Source organism: Stegastes partitus, unplaced genomic scaffold (genome assembly GCF_000690725.1).
Source record: "Stegastes partitus isolate 25-593 unplaced genomic scaffold, Stegastes_partitus-1.0.2 Scaffold920, whole genome shotgun sequence".
Lineage (NCBI taxonomy): Eukaryota > Metazoa > Chordata > Actinopteri > Pomacentridae > Stegastes > Stegastes partitus.
Window position 1 is genome coordinate 37,444 of NW_007578651.1, and position 16,304 is coordinate 53,747.

Below are 16,304 nucleotides of genomic sequence, written 5' to 3' on the forward strand. Positions count from 1 at the left end.
TTACTGTAAAGAACTCAGAAACACAGTAAAACATATTTTATATTGTGTGTTAGCTGTGAGGAGACAATCATCCCCTGCAGCTCCGAGGGAGGTCAATTCTGTATGTATTTGCAGGTAAATACTTTATTGAAAAAATAATCTACATCTACTGGGGCCACATTCTACAGAGTCTAGGAGCAAAAAGTACTACTTTTGCTCTTGCACTGATCTAATAATGTTTGATGGTTACACAAAAGACTGATTTATTTTAAAAAGGAAGCCACTCAACCCCCAGACTGACTCTGAACTAAGACACGTGTTTCCATGGTAACACTCCCTCACACCTGTTAAAAAAGGGGAAAATGTGGCTCCTAGTTTGTGGATAACATTGAGAAGAGAGCAACGAGAAGATGAAGATTTATTTTTTTTAAAATTTGCGGCTGCAGTGACCTGTTAAAAATTGACAGTATTGTTTTTCCAAGTGATTTTATTTTATTTTTACTGTTACATTCTTTCCTGGATTTGATCAGCGAAACATATTTAAAACTGTTGGATTGTACAAGAAGGGATGTATTTCTGCTGGAGTGAAGGGACCACAGTGCCTTCATGCAGTTATTTTGCAGCCCTGCATTTAAATGACTTTCAGGTTCACGTCTACAAGCAGGTCCTTTCTGACCAGTGATGGAACAAGTATTGATATTTTAAATGTGAAGGAAGCAAATCCTTTATATAGATACGTCTCATTAAAAATAAAGACCCTGCTGTAAAAGTACCTACTGTGCAGAATTCCTACATTCGCTCTCTAAGATAATACTAGTTTATTATTATTGATGCATTAACATGTATGCAGCATTTTACTTTTGTCGTTTTGAAGCATATTTTACAATACTTTGGGCTGCTCGGAAGATTTGAATCTGCAAAGTAACCATCAACGATAGCTGTGTCATAAATGTAGTGACGTAAAAAGTTCAGTATTTCACTCTAAATTACAGAGTAGAGGTAGCAGAAAATATATATTGGTACATGAGCCTTGAACCTGTACTCCACCACTTCTCCTGATAGCTAAAAGAGCATTTATAGATGATGAAGAAAATGCGTTTTCGACACGTCTCTGGAAGAAGAGAACATGTATAAATACATGCCGGCTCACTGTCACAGCTTAAATATAAATGCAGTCATCATTAATGTTTTTAGCGACACCAGTCAAAGTCAAAACATCTGCTGTTGTCTCGCACAGTGTTGTGTGTTTGGCCTGAACAACAAAGGAGAGGAAAGGTTTATTCAACATCTTTATTATGAAGTACCTTTTTAAAAGAAATGTACAAGTGGAACCAGCACAGTGACATCTTGGCGTTGAAAAACAGAAACACCATGGACATGTGGTGCAGGTCTGAAGACACGTATGAAATGATAATGTACATATTTACAGCAGAAGGTTGATCAGAACAGAAGTGAGGAAAAAAAAAAAAAAAAGAGCATCGACTGCAGCTAAAAAATACAACGGGACTGACTGAAATAAAAACTTACATTAAAAGCATGGATTGGTTCAATAAACATATTTTAAAAGATAACATGATAAAGGCACTGTGTTTCACACAAATCAACAACGCAACAGATGCAGTTGTTTGTTTTGTCCATCAAATCATAATCACAAGAAACAACTCTTAATAAATGTTGTCATTCAACTGTCCCTGGGTGTTCTTTCTAACAAAACAGACACAATATATCAGAGGGCCGTCGCAGTTTGCACATAAACATTAAAACAAAATAGATAAATCAACTCATCCGGAAAACATTCCTTATAAAGAACATGCTCGGTGATTATTAAAATTACATTTTATTTTTTATTTTTTATAAACAAATACATATCTAAATTTTAAAATTTCATATTGAAGGCATAATGGGTTGGAGTAAGGACAAATATGTTTTCTGATCCTATGCTTCCCTTGCTGGGCCGAACCCAGGACAAATTGTATTTGACATTCCTGCAAAACCTCTTTGTCTGATGAACACATTCATTGAACTACCAGCATAGATGACACGAAACACTCGATCAGGCCGACAGTTGGAGATCAATACTGAAGACAGACTCAGACATGGTATGGTATGATCACTGATGCAGTTCCTTTGAGGATAAGAGTGGGCAAAACTAAGAAAACATACAAGTACATTCAGCTTACATAGCTGGTGTATCATCAGTGCACTGTCTGCACTGTGCTTTATGATATTCTGGCCTCAAGGCTTTACTGCAGTTTGGTACTGACACAAGCAATTTAAAGGAGTAGTTTGACGTTTTGGAAAATGTTTTGTTTGCTTGAAAAATCTGCACAATAAATATGAAACCACAGCCAGCAGCTGGTTAGCTTACTTTAGACTAAAGACTGGAAACAGTGGCTCTGTTCAAAATGTGCCTACACTGCACTGTTTAAGTTTTGTGATTAACATGTTTTATCGAGAGCTTGAGTTACAATCACTTCTTAAGCAGAACATTCTCTAGCTTCAGCTTCTAAATTGTGAGCATTTGTTGCTTATTCTTATCTGCTATGATACATGTACACGTTCTTCAATCACTGAGTGGACGGTGCGATGAAGCCGCCCTGCACTCCCTCACAACAACTCTCACCGACAGCTTCTCCCCCCACTGCACTGTTTCTGCCTGCAGTCTTGACGCCTACTTGCTTTGCTTCAGCAACGCAGGGGAATATAAAGACACAAAACACACAAACTCGCTTTTATTCCTTGGGCTCTTAGATTATTTTATAAATAAACTTCTTATTTTAGGATGTCAGGATTCACCGTCATAGAGCTGTGTTTTCATGCTGCTCCACCAAGCCTTGTTAAACATTAATGACCGAAACCTGAACCTTAAACCAAATACCTTTAGGTTCGAGGTCGCCTGTCAGACAAAACAAGCAATTTTAAAACGCCACTTCAGAAAATTGTGATGTGCTAACATTTCTTTCAGGTAATATGTAATAAGCCAATATGAATAATAAAAAGCAAATCCAAAATATAGATCTGACCTTTAGCTGCAACCCTGGTTTGTTTAAGCCATACAAAAGTCAGGCTCGCTGTTTCCCTTTTTCTATTTTTACAGTAAACTAACAGCTGCTGCCTTTAGCTTCATATTTCATATGCGAGTTCTCCATTTTCTCATCTAACTCTTGGCAAGAAATTTTTTTACCAAATTGCCACACTATCTATGTAAGATAGACTGTAGGTTTTAAACTCAATGTTACGATGTTTGAGGTCTGGAAATCTGCAGGAGGAACGAGAGATTCCCTTCAGCTCGTGATGAAATTAAAAAAAAAACATTTGATACTTGTGGACACACGCATGTAGGCATACGGTACACACTATATGCTCTTTGGCTGAGTTCAGGCATACACGACGGACACAGGCTTACACACTCAACAACACGCTTCTGAATAACAAATCTAGATATTAATGGCACTGGCCAGGCAGGCAGGCACCTAGACTGAGCTCGGGGTTACGGTACACAGGCTTCTGATATAGCGGAAAAGTTCTGAGTTACACGAGGGGGAACAGTGTGAGAAAAATATACTGTGGTCTTTTTCATGAGAAGTTCTACAGGTGGAAATAAAAGTTATCCTATGTTTAAAATCCATCTTGTAGGAGAACAGAGCCGCACACTTACAAGGTAAACAGTACAGAATTGAGGTGCAGTGATGTGGTATAGTGGAAAGAAACAAAACAAAATGGCTGCCCTGAAATGACTAATGAACTAGCTTCAAAACATACACAATAATACAACATTAAGATGAGATATGACAAAATTAGGCTGCAATAATAAGTAATAGTACCTGCCTTGTACATACACAATTCAAAAAAAAAAAAAAAAATGAAAACAAGTAGCTAGGATACTTGTCTTATCAAAAATATGTAGCTTTGGTAAACAAGTTATGCAGAGAACTGTTGTCTGAACATGTTGATGTGAGAGATCACTACATGACATCTAGGAATCAAGGGTGAGCAAGTTTCTCTGTTTTGAGGCTATGAAGTCAACGAGAGGAGAAGCAGGCAAAAGTTCCACTCCCCGTAATCCTCTGTCCTCTCCTCTTGTTGCCAGCTGATGAGGAACAGAGGCAGCAAAAGGCAGCTGGACTCCCGAAAGGAACAGAACTGCTTTCTTTACTGCCCCGAGCACCGATTGAATAGTCTCTGTGGTAATGTAGCAGCATCGTAATGGTCTGCGGAGGACAGACTCCTCCAGAGCAGAAGTGGAAGACTACTTTATCCTCTCTCCTTCAAGCAGTCTCCTCACCCTTTTCCATCCATCGCAGTAGAAGTGGAAGACTGGTCAGACATCATATTTTAACAGCTCTCCTTGAATATCCACAGTGGAGACAGGACAGGTGAAATAATTTATGTTCTTCTCCTCCACTTCCGTATCATCTGGAAAAGCTTCTTTGCTTTGTGTGGGTTTGATCCAGGTGTTGAGACAGATATCCAGATATCCCATAAAAAAATAACCACCTCCTTAATACTCGAGCTCCTACTACGCAGCGCAATCTCCCTTCTGTCACACATTGCTCCTTCCATCTTTCTACTTCCGGTCGTTCGTTTCCTCGCAGGTGAATTTCTATCCAACCTGAATGTTTTCTTCCTATCTCCTCTTCTCAAATGATCTTTTCTGTTTCATTTTCCTGTTCCCAAAATTCAGTCGACCTTCTCCACCTTCCCGACGATCTTCTCCTCGAAGATAGGCAAGATGGCGTCATCGTCACGAACCTCCTCGAACACCACGCCACAGTCAAACTCGTCGCTCACTTTCTTAAAGTAGAACCTGCGCACAAATAAAAACATATCAAGAGTCACTGGCGTGTTCTCAAGTGCCTATCTGTAACATTCCCACCCGCTGTGAATTTTAACAACATATGCACCACATGTTCTCACCTGTAGTGGCCCTTTTTGGTAAGCAGCTCCTTGAACTGGCCCAAAGTCACGACACGGCCTTTGACTGATGTTCTGTATGGGATCGGCTCTCCACAAAAGTAGTAAGCAACTGTCATGTTCTCACACACCTGGCGCTTCCCAGACTTATGCCTTCGAGAGAGAAAGATTCACGTAAAAACACACAAGTAAGACCAAGTGGAAATTCAAACATTAAGGGCAAATGCGTGATTTCAAACTGTAAAAAATGAAATTACACGAGACACGTACCTCTGCTTGGCCTGCTGTAGTGCGTTCCTCCTCCTCTCCTCCTCCAGCCTCCTTCTAGCCTCCTCCAGCTGGGTGAGGGGGTTGGGAGCTGGGTTGGGGGGCATAGCTGGGTCCTGGATGAACGGGTGTGAAGGCTGGACCTGGGTGGACGATGAGCCGGGAATAGCGGTGGACACTGCGGAGGGGTTGTTGCGCAGCTGAGCAGACACCCAGGGGTGCACGGCTCCAGGTCGCTCCACTGAAGTTGGACGTGGCGACTCGCTGCTGGGTCCCGTCCTCCTGGAGCTGCTGGTGCTGCCGCTGGAAAAAACACAAAGAACTGAATTAGGAATCGGACTATTTTGAAAGTTGTTTTCTTCCATTGACATTTCCAGACATGAGAAGTGAGATAGCAGTGTCCAAAGCATAATTCTGGCGCCACTTATTGTTGCGCCTCACAATGTGAGTGTATGCATTTCCTTGAGCATGGGGCTGAGGAAGGCAATAAACTCCTACTGAAGAGACAGACCGGAGCACAACTGCAACATCTTCAGCTGCATCGATCACAGTATGACATTGCAAAGCTACCAGCAAAGCACTATGAAAATGCTAAAGACTAAATCTTATTGTCAGATTGCTTCTGCTGAGTTGTAGTGACGTGACTGCTTTTACCAGCTCTGGTGCTGCGGAATATCTTGCTACAGAAAAAATATGAACATTAGTATTACTCTTAACTTATTTAATTTATACAGTGATAAAAGCGACTCATGGTAGCACTGAAAAAGCACCAGATTGATCAAGAGTAGCTGTAAAAGTAAGTTATGGACAACATCCGAAAGACAGCCTTCAGTAAGTTGGACAAGGAGATGAGACTTCTAAAAAGAAGTCTGTAGTAGGAATTGCACAAGAAACCCCAGTTTTTGCCGACTGATTCATATGTGTGCTATTATCATATATTGCTTTCATGTTAAGTAAAATATGTCACACATGTAAAGATTTTCTGGTCTAGTGAAGCATCCACTGTCCTACACTTTACTGCTATCCTTGACTTGATACAAGCTACTTGAATAAACGTGGAGCGGTGCATCATTTTTAACTCATCAGGTGGCTTTTCACTGCAGGAACTCAGGGCAGGTGTGAGCTGGTGCAAACGTTTACAGGAACCGCCTCCTAATCGGTCCTTTCAGCCTCTCTCTTTCCATCGCAATGTCAGATCTGACAGCTTTGACTGCAGCATGAAGTCTGAGTGCGCTAAGCAACGGCAAACGGAAGCTACGGGATGTAACTTCAGTTCTATGAGTACACAGGAAATAGAACAACGGAGGGCTTGTTAGGTTAGCCTAAATGGCAAATTTTATGTTGTTGATGCTGATTTAAGGGTGGAAACTGCTATTTGACAAGGACATCGAAAGGGCAGAAAAAATGGTGCTTGTTGTCGTTATTTTCTTCCCAAGCTTGCCAATCAGCATCAAGCCTTACACAGCAGTTTTTTCAGAGCTGCGCCCTGTGGTGGGTACTTTTTTTTTTTCCCTCCCTAAAAAGGGCTCTGAAATGGGTTCTACAGAAGTAGTTTTTGTAGTCGGAACAAGCACAAAGGTCTGGGCCACTCTAAAAAGGCTTGCAAATTCCTGCACTTGTGGCATTTATAGATATTTAAAATAAATAAATAAAACAAATTTAATGTTTATAAAAATATCTAAAATTTCTAATGAGCATATTTTTATATTAGTCATACATGATACATGGAATATTACTAACCCATGACCGCTCTTCCTTTGTCTGTCTCCTTCCATCATCCATTGCAGGATCTTCTGGTTTCTCTCCAGATCCTCCAGCGGTACCTGGGTCTCCAAGCCACGCCCACTCTCATCACCTTTGCCCGATGTCTCTGACGTCTTCTTACAACCTCGCCGTGTTAGCGTGCTGCCTTTACTACTGCAGAATGAAGAGGTAACACACACACACAAAGCAGTTGAGGTAATCTGAATGCACAACAACATACAGTTTGCTGTAGACAAAAAATATGTATTTACCTGTAACCCATCCCGTCAAGTGTGCTGGCTCCAGCACCATCAGCGTAGTTTCGACCTCTTCCTGTGTACTGGTTAGCTGGATCTCCGTTCCACAGGAAGTTGGCCTGAGACCTAGAGCCTCCTTCCTCCTGGCCTTCTCTTCCTCTGTGGTGGTACAACTGCTTGTGATGATGCATACCTGAGACAGAGAACGGAGAGAAACTCTTTAGTGACATGCCAGCTTTCCGTCAACACATCCTACACTTTAATTAAAAAAAAACACTGCTGCTGCACCTTTATTTGACAACTATAGCACTACACATGATGAGAAACCTGCAGAGCCAATCTCTTCACCTATTGATTGCCAATAAATGTTTATAATATTATTGTATTTAGGCCAGGCCAGTGGCTTTCTGAGGTCTTTGTATTTCTTGCCATAAAGTCCAAGGCCCTCGTTTAATTTAGCCATAGTCCTAATAATTCATTAAAAACACCAAAACAACAAACTAATTCCACCAGCAAGTGTTGCTCATGTAGTTAAAGCACAATACAGCTGATTCTTCAGTGTCAACGAGTTTCAATTGTTGTGCAATTAAAATCTATGATGACTTACAGAAAGCCGCACATTCATTTATCACACTGAGCAGGGGCTTTACTCTATTTTGAGTCAATCCTGTGAATCCAATTCATGCCTTGGTGGCCATAAATACTCACTAGAGCACTAACTGTGAATTATTCCACAGCTGAAAATAGTCCCCAACAAAGGAACTATTTCCTGCTATTTGAGTTTGCCAATAACTACGGTGTCCAGCTATTTTAGAATCTTGTCGTCTTTTAGCAAAAATGAAATCTGCTTTCAAAGACTATTGTCTTCAGTAAAAAATCTGCAGATCAAAGGTTGGGTGCCACAGACACAGAAAGCAGAAAATAATAAAATGCAGTTGTGAGATATTACCGAGAAGATTACAAAAGAGAAGGCGTTAAGGCAAAACAGTCTGTGCAGATCCTAGGATCAGTCTTTGGAAACAGATGCTGGATGTTGGCTTACATGGAAAATAACATGGGCCAAAGTTTTCATGCTCACTGTGTGCTGCAGGTGCTCCTGTGTCTCACCCCATCACCCCCTCCATAGTCGCCTACCTTTGACACCAGCAGCAGGCAGACTGTGACCTCCCCCTCGGTGTGGGGGGTAGTGAGGCGGCCCGATTCCCCCGTCAGGTGAGCGTGATGATTTGGGAGGAGTGTGTCGACCCCCTCCTCCTAAGGTGCTATTGGTTGCCCCCGGCGACTGGCAGCCCGGCGTCTTCATCACCCGCTGTACATGCTCATCCAAAATAGATTCTGGGTCGTCGTCATGGGAATCCTCTATGGCAACCAGGCCGCCATATGTGGCGACTGTTGCCGTGTTCGCAGTGGTCTCTGAATAACGGGCGCCGTAGAGAGGTGGAAACGATGAGGGGAGGGGGAGTGGTATGCTATGAGAAGACATGGAGGTTGTCACGGAGATGTCAGCATCATCCCCCTCTTCTTCCTGTTGACAACAAATAACAAATACTTTACTTCTGGACATGCACATACGACAGTTAACTGTTATTTACATACATTCAAAATAACTCATCAGTCCTGCGTTACTGTAAATCAATACTCTAATAACTGAATTTCACAACAAAACGCCCAATGTATGCATTCTTAAGGGAACACTGAACAACAGAACGAACCACAGCTTTCAAAAAATACAAAATCGCACCATGAGCAGCACACATGTAGTTGCACACTCACCAGTTGTACTCTCTTCAGCCTTTCTTCGAGTCTTTCCTGAGCCTCTCTCTCTCTGAGAACCATCTCCAGCCTGCTGATGAGCTCCGCTGCAAACCTCTCAGGCTCTACGTGGATGTCCTTTGGCATGCGATACGTGCGCTGTATATGGACACAAGCACAAAATTTACATGCCACAAATTCCTCTGCACATCTTTTGCCCAAATTAAAATGCTCAACTTGTAACCAACACATTTGACAAGAGAGAAAAAGAAAAAAATAAATGGAACAAGAAGGAGTAAAATGACTGTGAAGCAAAATAAATATCCTTGATTTAAAAAGTCTGCAGAAGCTCTTAACTATTTCTTTATTACTTCTGTAAAAAAGGTCTTTAAATCATTAAAATGATTTATTTACAAAAAAAATAAAATAAATCCCCTTGAGGCAGCAACATATGAAAGTGCTCTGCTCTGAAAAATTTGTCTCATTTCAATTTCTAAAATTACCTCTGATCTTTCTCATTCATTGAAAATTCTAGGATCTTTTCATTTGCAAATATTTTTCATTCCAAAGGTTTAATTGGAACACAGTTAAACTTTTCAGTCTATGTGCACTGGCCTCTTTCAGTTTCCCCCAGGGCTGCCCTCCCCAAATGTTGCTGACTCAACCTCAGTCTTGTCTCAAAATGACAGAACTACACAACTAACTGATGGAAGGATTTTCTATCTCGGCCCACATCATCATTACAACGGGAAACAAAGGCTCTCAAACATGTGAAGGAAAACGAAGAAATCTTTCATGTATTTGTATGTAAAGTGTATTTAAGAAAAAAACATCAGTAATAATATCTGGTCTGTTTTCCACCTGTGAAACCTGCATACTGGACAACAACTGGTTTCCAAAGTAGCTGTGATACATCAAGTCAAACTCACAAACAGCTGTTCTGTAACAAACCCGGCACATATTTCACCCTGCGTGCAGCCCTACATGAATTCAGCCGTAAATGCAGACATTATGCTAAATGGGTAGCGTCTGTACTCACAGGTATATGAGGTAGGGGCACACGTCCATTGGCTTTGGCACTTTCATGCATCTCTTTACGATGCTGCTTCCGATATCTGTATGGAGGAATACCATCTCTGCAGACACACACACACACACACACACAGATAAACAGCAATCAGCCACAGATCTTAACAGCTCACCACAGTGATTCTGTGTACATGTGTGTGTACTTACACACTGCTGTCGGTCAGTGACAGTGTGTCTGCATCACTCGACATGCTCTGCTGTTCACTGTCATTGGCACTGGTTGCTGGAGCGCGAGCGTAGCCCATATTTGCGTAGTATGGGTTTACCGGCTCTCTCCATGGCCTGAGGAAGAATCAAGACATTGTGATTTGTGTGCTTACAAAGAAATGAGAGAATGTGTTCATACACACACAGAGTACTGTGAATTTTCAGGAGTTCTTTATCAGTATTCAAAAACAATTCACGGTTCAGTCTTGTCTGATTTGTTGCCTCTAATTAAACAGTTTCTGCCTGTTTGAACGACAATCAAGATTACATTACTTGTGCCTTCTGAATCTGAATAGACAGATAAAAGAATCATATCTACATCATACACTTATTGTTATTACACAATGATTTTCCGCCTACTGCCACATACAGAAACACAACAGGTGAATTTTACTCCACAGAAATTTTGCTCATTGTAGGCTGCGTTCTTTGGGTTTGTAATGTTGTTGTTCTGTACAGATGAAGATAATACGGTTACATTTATTTTTTTTATCCCTGCTTGATTGTTGAAATGAAGAGTGGGTCAAAGCCTGACTGTCAGATGTTGGAGGTTGATGTCTATCTTTGGTTTCAGGCGGGTAAACACTTGTTGGGAAGTGTTCACTGCACTTACAGGAGACTTCAACACAAATAATGCTTTTACATTTCACCTGGCTTTCCTCTGCTCACATTTACAATTATGTGCGTCCTTGCGTATTCCTATCAAATGATCATGTTTGCAGTAATATTCAGCTACTATCAAGACGCAGGATATTCGGCAAAAACATAACGAGAGATAAGATGGAGAACTGTCATCTCCTCTCATGACAGAAAAAAATCTAGGAAAAAAAAATCACCAGCAGTGGTCACATAGGACAAACACTGGATTTCCAAATGAATGAATATCTGGGTTTATACTTGGGATAAAAAAGGATCCCGGCACAGCTGAAGGGACAACACTGACTGTCCTATGGTGAAGTATTTTCACACATTCTGGCTGACTTCGTGCATAGAGGATGATGTGACCAAAAATTATGAATGAATCAAAAATTGTAAACTTGCAAAGGAAGCTGTTTAGAGCCTTTTACATGTGCACCTAACATGACTGTTGCATTATACTTGATTAACTACGATGGTGTATGCCACACATGGAAGTCCTGAAACAAATCATTACCATGACGTCTGACAGGTATTTTACAATAATATCATCACGACAGGAGACAGAAAAAACTTTCATGAATGCAAAACAACACACATGCAGACACACACCTGTACTCCCTGCTGTCCTGCCTCCTCCTGCTGGCCGTGGCCCTCTGCGGTACTGTCTGCATCAGCAGGCTATGAGTCAGTCGGCCAGCTGGTGTGTCTCCACACTCCTCCTCATCTTTCTCTTCCTCCACTTCCCTCACTCCGCCTCCTCCACACCTAAGATCAGAATAAGTCGTATCTGTTATTTAAACATCAGAGACATTATGTCACCTTCAAAAGGTTAAAACACTGAAATTATGAGTAGCACGGGACTTGGAATTGAGACCGAGCAGCTGAGAAAAGTCAGTGGAATGTATTGTTTGATCACAGATGCAGAGACTGTGCAATGTATGAGCACTGCGGTGCGACACAACGGCTCAAGCTCATCTCACCTCCACTCCTCATCCTCAGCGAGTGTAGGTAAGTACCCAGGCACAGGCTTGGCTGGCCCTGATGAAGGGCTCTGATCACTGGGATTAGGCTTGGGGCTCTCTCCTCCTGTCCGTGTGAACTCCAAGTACAGATCTGACTTGAGGAACAAAGGGTAGGTGTTTTCCTCCATCATGGACTGGATCTCTGTCTGAGCCTGGAACACACACATACACAGAGTGGCCACATAAGTCAAAAGCAAATGATGCATAAAGAGTTCCTTCCTCACTTCTGGGTACAACTACTCATCAGCAACATGCTATTTGCAGACTGAAGTAACGGCACATGGACTGACAGGTTTTCACCAGGCTCTCATCTGTAAAATGTTGGGTTGAAAACAATTTCAACACTGCTGAACTTCTCAACATAAACATGAACATGGATGATTACATGTAGCATAGGCTTTAAAGCAAACAGCATCACAGACGGGTAAAATTATACAGGGCCAATCAGCGTTTAGGTAATTGACTACCCAACAATTATAACGTCTAATCCATACTGAGAAAAAAGGTGTGTTAAATCCATACTGGTAATCAATCTTAAAGGGTCAACGTGCATCACTGAATGTAGTGTCACAACTTTCCTTCTAACTTGGTTTGAATTCGACTGGTATAGTACACAGATTAGATTTTATTTTTTCAGAAATATTAATTCACTGCTCTGACATGTTAACATTTAACTACTCCAAGAATCTTCTAGAAAAGAAATAAATAACAGAAAAGTAATCAAAACTGAGTGTGTAAGGAAGTTTGGCTGCAGACTGAACGGACACAAGCTTCATTTTGTTTTTTATGGTATTTTTGTAATGTCATTTTGCGTAATTTTCTTTTTTTTTGCTGCTGTGACGTGTAAGGAACTACAGTCAGAGCCTCGAGTCTGCTAATGACGTGTGATGGCAGTCTCATGGGGTACATATGTGGTCGGAACACACATTCAGTAGACCGACACTACATCAAAAATGAGTAACAAACAAAGAGAATATGAAAGCGATCAAGGGTTAAAGAGGGCACGGGGGGGCGAGTAAGCGAGAAATGTGAAACTAAAACCAACCCCTCGTCTTTGGTGCGGTTTACTTAGTAAAGCAGAAAAAGAAAGAAGAAAATGCAAATCTGTGCTTTAGCAAATCAGTGACATGTGTGGAACTACAACTGGCCCTTTTCTTTGTCACCAAAACGGTTTCAATTTTAGTGCAAGACTCAACAGCCCGTTTGGGAAACCAGGAACCTTTTTAGGTACTTGGGAAGTATAACTTCATTTTTACTAAATAACCTAGGTCCACTTTTAGTTCCTGAGCCACAGTTCCTTCCCTCTGAAACAAATCTGTCAGTGAATCAGCACTGAATGTTCCTGACAAATCCATCACATGCCTCAAGATGTATTCTGACTGCAAATGTAAATAAATGTTTTAACTGGTCAAATTAAACCTCCATGGAAAGTAATGCACATATGTGAAAATACTAACAAATAAAATGCTATTTGCCAGGTTCTTGAACAAACTTCTGGCCTTTTCAGAGGATGGCTACGCCAAACATGATGGAAGCAGATGTGGCTTTCAAGTTCCTCAAATCTGGAATTAAACATTGACACTGAACTATTATGCTTACTAGGAACAGGCCCACACCACCGTGTAGTGGGGAGAAGAGAGAGAAAATAAACTCGCAACACCATTCTGTGGACAGTGCAGCTATCAAAGACATTTGCTGGACTTTTTGGGAGCCATGCACTGATTTGCCAAGAGGTTCAGTTTCATTTGTGTGCCATAATTATCAATGCTGCCTCGCATTGGCTCATAGCTTCACTGCCACTGCTGCACCTCAACATTTCTATGGACAAAATGCAGCCCGTGTAACACATCTGCACTGCTCATGTTGAGAAACTTTAAAATCAAACATGAAATCAATCGTTTAAATCACCTGTTCAAACATGGCAGGGTCTGGATGCGGCTTTCCCACGCAGTCTCTGATGAAACTCTTGGTGGCTGCTTTGATCTGCCTGGAGACAATCCCACTTCCATCTACAATGTATTTCCTGTAGATGGCCTTGGCTAGCTTTGCCCTCTTCTCCTGGCTCGTCTTCCTGAACCCCGAGCAGGCAAACCAGAAGTCAAGTAGGTCTGCACACCCTTCCTGGCATAGGAAGTTTCTGAACAGCTGGATGCCTTCCTGGTCATCTAGGAGAGAGTGAAGCGACTCGGCCCACTTCAGGTAAGGTGGAGTTGGTGAAGCCGACCCCTCAGGTTCATATCCCAAGTCCAGGTCAGGGCGCCGTGGAGTAGCAGACGACGAGGAGGGTGTGTAACTTGAAGGATCCCCCATTTTAGATGACAAGGATGATGGGGGATAGCCTAGGGTTTGGGAAAGGGTATTTGGACGGGTGTTGACTGACTGGACTGGGGGGTCCACATCAGATCCCTCCTCACCAGGTACTGGGGGTCGCGGAGCATCCTCGGTAAAGTGGGTAGGGCCGCTCAGAGAGGCCACAACCCCACCGCCCCTGTACCCAATCCCATGTAATTCTCTGACAACACTCATGTCTCTGATTGCACAAGGCAGAGGTCAGATCTTCCCCTCTAGCAATGATTTTGCTGGCAAACAATTTACCCTATGATGGAAACAAGAAAGGCAGTTAGTTGTTGCAGTGGGATCTGACACAAAGGAGATTATAACAAAGATAATAAAGATCACTGACTCATCCTTCACCCTCTTCACTGTGTCAGACCACTAATATATACACACGTAGTACACAGACATATATATAGAACACTGAGCAGCAAAATTAGCTGATGAGCAGACACATAAACTAGAACAGAGCATGATGTTGTTTGTGTTTGACAATGAGGAAAATCTTATCACAAAAACTAAAAACATTGCTAGTATGCTAATTTGGCACGTATGCTTGTTATGAAATACATTTTAGAATAAAGTTTTATCGACACTGTAAGCTACTTTCAGTTGGCAGCGAAGGCTACAGTCTGACCAAAAACAAATTGAATGTTGTGTGCGCAAATTTCCAAGCTGAACTTCACCAACAAGTTTTTGTCGTCTGTTTCACAGCTAGCTTAAAAGCTAGCGCTAACAGCTGTCAAATCTCCCACTTCGTGTAGTAAGACATCGTTTTCCAAATAACCAACAAATGTTAACAAGCTAAGACAGCTAGCTAGCCTTGTAGCAATGCCACCACCAATGCCAGTGCTTTGAAGTGAGAATCTCATTCATCTTGGCCTGCAAAGACGGTGGGGGATGGGTACAGAGACAAACTCTACAACCACACAAGACGGGCCTGCATGCAAAACACTTCAACACCAGCGTAAACTGGAATTTTACTCGTACCAAGCAAACTCGTAGAGAAGCATCGCAAACTTTCTTGCTGATTAACCCCAACAAATCGGCTGATCTAAGATCAAACGAAACAAGAAGGCGAGGGCACGTTTTCCACTCTACTGGCTGCAGCGCTAGCTAGCTTGGTGTGTTAGCTAGTTTTGGTTAGCTTGCTAGCTGGCTAGCTTAGCTAGTTAACGTCCCGTGTTTGTCCACAAAAGTGTTTGTCCTACCGTCTCTGAAAGCCCGTTCCCCGTAATCCGCTGCATTGGGGATACTGGCGCGAACAGTGTGCTCCAAAACGCAGCATATGGATAGCTTTCAGACATTAAATATTAACGAAAATAGCCCGTCGTCTTGCCCTTAACTCCCCATGGTGGCTGCTTTCAGAGCAATAATACAGAGCGAGAGAATACGTGCGTGCACGCGACTCCGTGCGGAGTGGACTACTTTGTAGAACTACAGCGGATAGATACGAACTACACAAAGAGTCAGCAAGATCTGAGTCTGGAAACAAATCTGATTATTTCATCTTTGTCTGAGGTAAAAGTAGCAATAACATTATGTTACAAGTAAACGATAGCACTGAAATTCTTACTCAAGTGAAAGTTTAATGAACAAGACGCAGCTCTAATGAGTGTAGTTCCACTTACAATGCAGGCAAAATGACCGCTAGCAGAGTTACATTATTACATATTATACATCTGGTTTATTATTACTGATGCTTTAACATCTAAGAAGCATCTCGATGTTGCAACTTGTTGCAGTGCAGCTAAATTGGCATATTTCATTTAATGCTGGGTGGTTTAATTTACTGTATACATCTGCAAAGCAAAAAGTTATTGTAGCTGTCAAGCAGAAGCAGAGTAGTAAATAATACAATACCCACCCATCCATCCATCCATCCATCCATCCATCCATCCGTTATCTATACACCGCTTAATCCTCACTAAGGTCGCCTGGGGTCTGTCCCAGCTGACTTAGGTGAAGGCAGGGGTCAGGTCACATCACAGTTAGAGACAGACAACCAAGCACACTCACATTCACACCTACGGACAATTTAGAATCACCAATTAACCTCAACATGTTTTTGGACTGTGGGAAGAAGTCAGAGAACCCAGAG

At 41.9% G+C, this 16,304-nt stretch overlaps 1 protein-coding gene across 2 annotated transcripts; it reads right to left on the minus strand.

Moving 5' to 3' along the window:
* Positions 1–1,254: 1,254 nt before the first annotated feature.
* LOC103366227 (axin-1-like) lies at positions 1,255–15,586 on the minus strand. Of its 2 annotated transcripts, none has more exons than XM_008293891.1 (13): positions 15,415–15,586; positions 13,778–14,465; positions 11,828–12,021; positions 11,457–11,612; positions 10,149–10,283; positions 9,952–10,048; positions 8,934–9,071; positions 8,295–8,685; positions 7,176–7,353; positions 6,901–7,074; positions 5,164–5,463; positions 4,897–5,046; positions 1,255–4,786 (listed from the first exon to the last, which is right to left on the minus strand). In XM_008293891.1, exons 2-13 carry the CDS (start codon positions 14,393–14,395, stop codon positions 4,660–4,662), a joined length of 2,658 nt encoding a protein of 885 aa, XP_008292113.1. In that variant the 5' UTR covers positions 14,396–14,465; positions 15,415–15,586; the 3' UTR covers positions 1,255–4,659. The 2 variants fall into 2 exon arrangements, with proteins under 2 accessions (XP_008292113.1, XP_008292112.1); XM_008293890.1 differs by having other exon boundaries at positions 6,901–7,077.
* Positions 15,587–16,304: the final 718 nt, after the last annotated feature.

What these genes read in the sequence shown, in the direction of transcription:
- LOC103366227 (XM_008293890.1), bottom strand. Translation starts at nt 14,395, where the DNA reads ATGAGTGTTGTCAGAGAATTACATGGGATTGGGTACAGGGGCGGTGGG. An exon ending in CAGGACAGCAGGGAGTACAG is followed by an intron (nt 10,284 to 11,456) that starts GTGTGTGTCTGC and finishes ATTCTTCCTCAG; the next exon opens with GCCATGGAGAGAGCCGGTAA. An exon ending in GGCTGAAGAGAGTACAACTG is followed by an intron (nt 8,686 to 8,933) that starts GTGAGTGTGCAA and finishes TGTTGTCAACAG; the next exon opens with GAAGAAGAGGGGGATGATGC.